This window comes from Drosophila elegans, unplaced genomic scaffold (assembly GCF_018152505.1).
Source record: "Drosophila elegans isolate 14027-0461.03 unplaced genomic scaffold, ASM1815250v1 contig_476, whole genome shotgun sequence".
Classification (NCBI taxonomy): Eukaryota; Metazoa; Arthropoda; class Insecta; order Diptera; family Drosophilidae; genus Drosophila; species Drosophila elegans.
The window spans coordinates 15,724,531-15,732,991 of NW_024545863.1; the positions used below are offsets into that span (position 1 = coordinate 15,724,531).

General features: G+C 43.2%; 1 protein-coding gene across 1 annotated transcript; it reads left to right on the forward strand.

Annotated features, from left to right (window-relative positions):
* The first annotated feature begins 1,481 nt into the window (after positions 1 to 1,481).
* Positions 1,482 to 7,481, forward strand: LOC108135936 (scoloptoxin SSD552). The gene is made up of 4 exons (XM_017256888.2): positions 1,482 to 1,867; positions 4,957 to 5,157; positions 5,704 to 5,962; positions 6,437 to 7,481. Exons 1-4 carry the CDS (start codon positions 1,783 to 1,785, stop codon positions 7,077 to 7,079), a joined length of 1,188 nt encoding a protein of 395 aa, XP_017112377.1. The 5' UTR covers positions 1,482 to 1,782; the 3' UTR covers positions 7,080 to 7,481.
* The last annotated feature ends 980 nt before the right edge of the window (positions 7,482 to 8,461 follow it).

Sequence of the window (8,461 nt, forward strand, 5' to 3'; positions counted from 1 at the left end):
TATGTTTATTTCATATTTCTGTAAAGCATAATTTTTAATATTTATGTAGTTTTCGTGAAATAAAATAAATCAGCAGACCAGCGGAGACGTCACTGCCGGTGCCCGATCGCTGATCACTTGCCTCCGATCGCCGAGTAGTTGCTCGTTGGATGTTGCTTGTTGGTTACTGGGCCCTGGAATTGGCAACTGCAACTGCCACTGCCACTAGGATTGGGCCCGAATCTGGGAATGGGAATGAGACCGAGACCGAGCCGAGCCGAGAACGAGACCGAGATTGGAACCCTCACCCAAAACGTCATGTGTGGCATCAACATGGTCAGCGGCATCAGCGGCACTAAAACGAGGTGAAATAAAGAGAACCAGTTAGCAGTTGCCACACTCAAGAAAACATCGATTTTTAAAAATGTATGATCTCAAGTATAACGTATAACGTTTCAGAACTTAAAAATATTTACTTATACCACTAAAACTATCGGTGTAATCGACATAAATTTAAAATATGGTGTTACTGTTTGAAAATATATTTTTTTAAATATTAAGGCACAAAGACTCCTTGTGTTCGATTTTAAATTTACTGCATTGTTATTTGATTATTTAATAAATTATAGATTTTTAAATTCATTGATTAGATAAATAACAAATAACTTAAACAAATGCTTTTACAATAAGTTTTTAGTGATTTAAAAAATACATTTAATTTAATAATTATATTAAGTTTTCTACAGAAATTAATATTAACAAAATTCCACGTTTGCTTGAAAATGTATATGTTTGCTCTTGTAAATTTTAAAATATTTTCCCTTTTCTTCTCAGTGCATCCATAGGGCTCTGTTGGGTCAAACGAAGGCTCTGCTGGGCCGGCGCAATCGTTTGTACTTGTTAATGGCTTTGTACGCGTAATTATTTTGGCAAGAAGCCAGCGCGAAGCGGAAATGCGCGGAGCAAAAGCGAACAGGGCCAGTACATATGTGAATGCCCCACTAGCGATGATGATGGTGAAAGGATCAAGTGGCATTTGTTCTTGTGCGCCGCGACTGTGCATTTAATTGGGTGTTTTTATTGGTTTTTAATGATACGCGAAATGATCGAAGCTTCGACTGCCCTCGGGGCACCTGCTCGCCGATTTCGCAGTTTTCGCAGTTTTCCCAGCGACCCGGCCAGCTGCCACGCCCTCCTGGAAAGGCGAGTGATTGTTGCCCAACCAGCCGGATGATTAATATAAGTTCAATCTTCAATTACGCCGGCCAAAGAACACAAAACGTCACAGCAGCAGCAGCAGCAGCAGCAAACTGTTGCGACTGCGCGGCGTTTTTAGCATAGCTCTCTCACTTTGCTCAGTTCGCAGGTGGGGAATCCGATCGGCAGCTTCTTTCGCTGCTGCTGTCGCTGCTGCTGCCGCTGCTGACTTAACCGCTGCCGCCGTCGCTGCCTCTGCTCGGCGGTATAAAAACGTTGGCGCCGTCGAGCGGTTTACCAAACAGGCGACGCCTTCAAGTCTAGCTGCACGTACACGAGAGTGGAGTTGGAGTCGTCGGCTTTTTTCGTGGCGCTCTTTTTTTCGGTTTCTGGCAAACGGCGGATACTTTTCAAACCCCCCTTTAACCAACCGTCCAAAATTGTGATATAAAAATTTCTAGCAAAATTCAAAGCTAAAGTGTATGAAATAGTAAATATAACACTGTCGTTTATGAAGAGGTTATATTTGCAAAATTAAGAAAGTGTCCAATATATAAATAATCAAATAAATCAACGTGTTGTTCAACCCAAAATTACATAACTAAAATGATGCAGCCAAGTGCGCTATTACTAACAACCATCATGATCATCTCCTGCGGAGTGGCATTCGCCTGCAATGGAAAGATAATTGGTAAGTAGTCGAAGTGTCCAACCCAAGGTCCCTCAAAATCGATATGCATGTCAGGAATTTTGGGTGTATAGAAAACAGAATTTCAGGGCATGTCTAGCATGATTATTGGCGTTTTTTCTAGTTCATTTTGTCTACACGTTTCAGCCATTAACAGTGTGAATGAATACAGTGGAGTGTAAATATTTGGCCGTAAAAAATCTGTTTAATCTGCGTTCGTTTTGTTTTAGCGAGGGTCGCTCGAGAACTTTGTAGCCATTTGGGCCCTCTTTGTAAGCCAGTTTGTCAGGTCTATCCGAAAATAGACACGCATTCGGACAAACGAGTCACCTTTCTTCATTATCCAGTTTTAAACAGTGTATATATTGCATAATTAATAGTTTAGAAAAGCAACAAAAACGAGCGGCATATTACTTAAGCTTCGACCGGGATGAAAACCGGTTCAAATATCGGGTTTACTTAATTTATATAATTTTTGTCAGTGCCCAAATGAATTAAAAGTATATTAGGTGGCTGACCTGTCAACCGTCGGCTCATCCAGTCAACGGCCACTCAACTTGAAATCCCACAAATCGAATGAGATCAGAGCAGGAGCCTCGTAGAACCCTTGAAAACGATTAGTGGCGTCTAGTAACGCCATTGAACTGACTTTGGTATTTTAATTGCCACACGAAGGCGAGCTAAATTTTTGTAAACAAATTAAATTACCAGGCGCCACAAATGCGCTTGCAAATTATACAAAACACTCGATTTTTGATGGGTCATTGAGCTGATCGATCCACGCTTATGCGGTTTTGGAATAGAAATAGCTCGAAATGGCCAAAAAGATAATCGTTTTAATGTTCTTTGTTCTGCACACGCGGCGCTTAAACACCCAAAAATTCAAAAAATCCCAATCTACCACAAAAAAGGCGAAATGAAAACGAAAAAGAACAGATTTTTATAGTGCGCGTGTGCGTTGCTGATGGATGATTGCTTTTATGCTTTGTCTTCGATATCGGCTGGATTAAATGGTGATCCCTTTGGGGACCCAAGTTAATCGCATATCATTGGTGTCGTGGTATCATGGTGTCATGGTGTCAATGGTGTCAATGGTGTCAATGGTGTCATGGTATCATCGCTGTTAAGCCCAGTTTTGCTGCGGCATCAATCAAAAGGCGGCCGTGCTAATAATGTAATTAAATATGTGGAGGGGCGCAAGGCTAGTTGTAGTGATAATCAGTAAATGATAAATGAAAATGAAACGGAACATAAAGCATAACTATGAAAATTAACTCGCGCTAAATGCGGCGGGGTCCTTGCCACTTAGCCCCGCTCCTTTGGGCCCCGTTTCATCTGTTCAAGGTGAAGTCAACGCCTGGCAACGACGCGCTGCAGTTAAGCACTTGTTAACATATTGTCGGCATTTGGCTGAACGGTCTCGTTTCCCCTGCAAGTTCGTTGCTTGAGTCTTTCGTTTCGTTGCGCTGCGTTTCGGGCCAGCGAACGGCAAAGACTGCGAGCTGTTGACGTTTCGTTGTCAACATTATCTCAGCGGTTTGTTTCGTCCGTAAGCGGAAACTGATCGACAGCTTTATGTGCAATTTGTCAGCGAAGGTAGTTCACAAATTTGCATAGCGCCCGCCACAATGCAGCCGCAGCATCGATACACAAAACACGAGATACACGAGATGTACCGAGGCTTTGCTCCGGATGATTGATGCCCGCTCTGACTTAAACACACAGCTCTGGGCTTTTGGTTTTTAGTTGTTTTTTTTTTTTTTTTTTGATTTTTAGTCTTAAGCTTTTGGCTTTCGCCTACCGGTTTTCGCATTGATACAAATGTAGCATAATTTGACAGCTGCCGCCTGTCTGGGGTCTTGAGTTTTGACTCCTCGGTCTTCTGATCGATCGCTCATAGGCTATTTTTAGTCCCAACCTTGGGAGCATATTAAGATTAAGTCGAGAGGCAAACGCCGTGTTTAGCATTCTCGGCTTTTGTTTGACATCTAGACCCATATATTTGAGTGAGCGGCGGCGTCGACGGCGGCAGCGACGGCAAAGCTGCCAATTTATTTACTTGGGGCGCGTCAAGTTGTCTGACTTTAAATCTGATTCCGACAGACACGTCCCAGCACTTGACCGGCCGACAAAAGCCATGGTCAAGTTGGAGTCGGTAGTCTGGTAGCCTGGTAGCCTGGAAGAATGGAAGCTCGGCTTAAATGCTATCACGTCGCGTTGGGCAATCAGCGCCCATCGCCTGCTCCATTATTATAATTATTAAAAATTATTAAGCGCGCGTAATTATTTAAATGAAATGGGGCCACTCCCCAGGGATCCACTTCCGTCTGAGCCTGCTTTTTGGGCCGCTCTCCGGGTAATTAACACCCCGGGGCAATTCGTCTTAAACTGCGTCCACTTTTCGTGCCTGATTGGCTGACACACTTCGGAGCAGCGTCATGAGTCAGGCGCCGTAGGACCATGACTTTGGCATTAATTCAAATTCGACTATTGGCCAACGGTCCGAATTTTAATCGACGCCTTTGAACACAGCACGCGCCGCTCGCTTTTTGCATTTCATTTCATTTCATTCGATTCTATTCGATTTCGTTCTGTGTTCTATTTTAATGGGCTAACATTATCGAAACCGGTTGCATTCGGGGAGCAGCCAAACGCTTTAAGGAAAGTGACACAGATGTCTTGTGATCCGACCAACCGGCTGGTTACATAACACACAGCGATCGTTGGCGACAATTTGGAGCACACATTGTGTCGCCGGGCAAATAATTAAAACATATGTAAAACGAAGGCCAGTGTAAATTTGCGGCCCCACTTGAGATTTCTGTGAGGCAGAGCCAAGTCGCCTAAGATTTCGACAAATATTAGCTGGATAGAAACCGGCTTGCTGGAGCTCACAGCTCCAAGCCATCAAAGGAGAAACACCAGCCCGAAGAGATCTTCGAGAAACTAAGCATTTTATGCAAACAAAAATAGAAATGATAACATTCTCCATCCAGCTGCGTGTCTCATGCATATTCCCCCAATCCCCCCTCAATAATTCCCCCTCTCAACGACTCTCTTAATTTATGCAAATCTCGACCTAATCATTTCAGCATCGGGCATCACGGCGGAAGAGAGATCAATCATCTTGCAGGAGCACAATCGCCTGCGGCAGATCGTGGCCACGGGTCGCTATCCGGGTCAGCCGGGTGCCGAGAATATGCGCGAGATCGTCTGGGACGACGAGCTGGCCGCCCGGGCCCAGAAGTGGGCGGACAACTGCCAGTTCCGCCACGATCCGCACCGCACAATAAGTAAGTCATCCGGTCTATAGATCCCCCATCCCTTCTCCATCCCACACATACACACACCTACGAACCCGGAGTTGGATCGATTACGCGTAAAGCATGTGGCGCGTATCTTTCGGTTTGAGGTCTACACACTGTACGGTAAAGCCCATTGGGCTGTTCATTAAACCTAAGACTTGGCAGAACATCGTTATTTATAGCGAATGTCTAAATGCGACTTTTACGACACCTTCCAATTAAAACGAATTTTAATTAATCACTTTGAGGTATTTACCATACAGAGTGAATCATATTCGAATTGCTTTAAATTCTAATGAGTAATTACCACTTAAAGAACCTAAAGTTTATATATTATATAGACCAATAACTTAATGACCAGCCCAATGCGTCTAGTTCTTAAGATCCTATCATACTTTCCATTTTCTGCCTGCACGAAGCGCTTTTAAAACACTAAGACTAACCTCGCATATCCAGCACCTGCATCTCCCAGAAATCCATTCCCCAAATATAAATAATAAGCAATGCTAATGTGTTCATGCTATTCATCAACAGATCGCTTCACGATGGGCCAGAATCTGGCAATCATCTGGAGTACGGCGCCACTGGACGCCGATGACGGGGACTTCCCCTCGCGCATCCAGAGTTGGTTCAACGAGGTGCAGAAGTACTCCTTCGGGGACGCCTGGTCCCCCAAAACTGGACACTATTCGCAGCTGGTTTGGGGCGAGACCAGCTTGGTGGGATGTGGATATGCGGAGTACAAGGATACCAGCAAGTACAACAAGCTCTACGTCTGCAACTACGGACCAGGGTAAGTTAGTTATCGAACTCATTTGTTAGGAAAGTTATAACTTATTTTAGTCAGAGAACAACAAATATTAGGGATTATTAACCTTTTCATTTATGTAACAATAAATAAATAAATAAATACTATAGCTTTCCATTTTGAAATATTATAAATGAACAAATTTCTGAACTTAGATACCTTAAGATTTGTTTGAAAGTTAATTAAATTACACTATATAAAGTAAAATATCTAAGAAAGTTATTATAATATAAAATTATTAAAATTTATTATTTTTAAAAGATCTTTGGATTATTAAGAAATATATTTAATTTGTAGATTTTTTTGTCAATTAAGTTACCACAGCTTTTAAAAACTTTTTACTTAACATTTAGTTTAACAGGAAATTATTTTTGAGTTGCTATTTTTTGGGTTATATTATTTTAATTGTTAAAAAACTGCAAAGCACATAATTATAACCCATTCTTGTGTTTCTTGCAGTGGCAACGTGGTGGGCTACAATCCTTACGAGGTGGGCAAACCCTCGTGCTCCACATACGGCATGAAGCCCTCTTCCCGCTACCAAGGACTCTGCTCCGCTCCCGGATCTTCGCAGGCGACCAACAGCGTTTACGGAGCGAACAGCATTGAAACGTATGAGTACGGCTACAAGAGCAGCCCCAGTAGTCAATCGCAAACCGCCAATAACAATCCGCCGACTAACAACATTAACAATGGCCAGCTCAGCTACAACAACCGACCGCTCAGTAATCCCAAACCCGCGCAACCCTTGCGTCCCTCCCCCTTCAACCCACAGGCAGCGGCACCATCGACGACCGGCGGCGGCAGTTCGTTTGGCAGCGCCTCGAGGGGCGGTAGCCACGCCTTCACAACGGAGTCATCGCAGTCGGCAGGCCGCTATCAGCACAACAAGTTCGAGGCGTATCGGCCCAGTGCGGCCGAATTTGAGAAGTCCGTACACAAGCATACCATACTACGCACCTACATAGAGCAGAATCAGCAGCGGCAGGATCAGCAGAGTCAGCAGGATCAGCAGGATCAACAGGATCAGCAGCAGGATGAGGTGCCCACCAGCACCAAGAAGCCCAGTCGTGGCTGGAGCCTGTTGACGTGGCGCGGTTGAGTTCCAATTACCCGCCACCAACCCATTTGCCAATCCAAAATGCCGCTCAATGTATTAGGCCATTAATAGCTACTGTGTAGTGCCATTAGCCAACCACCAGGATTCATTAACATTCACCTCCTCTGTCGCCGCGCAACCCCTAGCGAATCTTATTTAAATCCCCCAAACAAATGCCATATGAGTTGTAGTAGCTTTCCTTCTTTGTAAATTTCCGACAAAAGATGGAGCGTAGGCGGCGGACTATTCATTCGCCAGACGAACATTTGTATCAAATGTTTGCCACCCACCAACCACCACTTACCACCTGAAACTGTCATCCTGTTAAACCAACCAATCGGCATTCAACATCGATCAGCTAGTTGTAGTATTGTGTTCAATAAAACAAGAATATTGATTTGTAAATGAAGTGTTTGATTCTTTGGGTTTGGCTTCGTTTGCATAACAGCTTGATAAGTTTCAAGATTTGTATACCAATCACTAGAAACAAAGTAATGGTAGTTGAACCAAATTTAAATTTCAATGATGTTAAAGATTATAACGTTATCCAAAAGTACAGCTAGATGAAAAAAAACGTAGTTTCGAAAAAAATTATAAAAAGCTTAAAATAGGTAAATGTCAAAGTGTATTTTAAAAGTGACAATTTATTTCCTTTTAAATTTATTATTATTAACATTATCCAAAAGTGAAGCTGGATGACAAAATCTGTTTGAAACCGAGTTGAGGCGATTCACAAAACCTAACTGCCATAAAACTCAAGTTTAGTAGCCAAAGCCAAAGAGAAATCGTTCTCAGATATAAACCAGTTAAGAGAAAATGTAAAGAGAGCGCATGCGTTGCGCATCGCATGCTCTGCTGAATTGAAGAGAGCTTATATGTGAAAATTGAGGAAAATTAAGGGGAAATTGGCAGCCCCTTTGCCTAACGCGATAAATGCAACAATGCCAACGCACAATTAAAGCCGGATGTCAAAAGAGCAAATTAACAATGAGCTAATGAGATAATGAGCTGCAATGGGGAATGTATCGAACTCAAGTGTTTTGGCCAATTTAGATTGCGATTTGGTGGGGCGAATGTGTGTGTGACTGTGTGTGCTGCGCAGAATTTTGGCAGCCTTGCACCTGCCCAAGGTCGTCCAGGTGTCTCTCGCCCAACCACCCACATTGTTGGACTGCACAGTTGAAAGTTTTCCTCAGATAGCTGCCCATTTCACTTCCCTTTCCTGCCGAAAAAGTACTTTGTGGATAACATTCTGCAAAATGTGGTGATTTTCACCGCATGCGGTGACTTTATTTCCGGTTTTAATTGTTCCGTGTTATCAGCCAGCTAGCTGTCCCCAAAGTAACACTCCAACACACACTCATTCTCAAAAAGTGTCAATTTCG

Excerpts from the sequence above, each read along its gene's own strand:
- LOC108135936 (XM_017256888.2), top strand. The coding sequence starts at position 1,783 with ATGATGCAGCCAAGTGCGCTATTACTAACAACCATCATGATCATCTCC. Across the intron at positions 5,158-5,703 it reads CGATCCGCACCGCACAATAA|ATCGCTTCACGATGGGCCAG; the intron begins GTAAGTCATCCG and ends ATTCATCAACAG. Across the intron at positions 5,963-6,436 it reads GTCTGCAACTACGGACCAGG|TGGCAACGTGGTGGGCTACA; the intron begins GTAAGTTAGTTA and ends TGTTTCTTGCAG.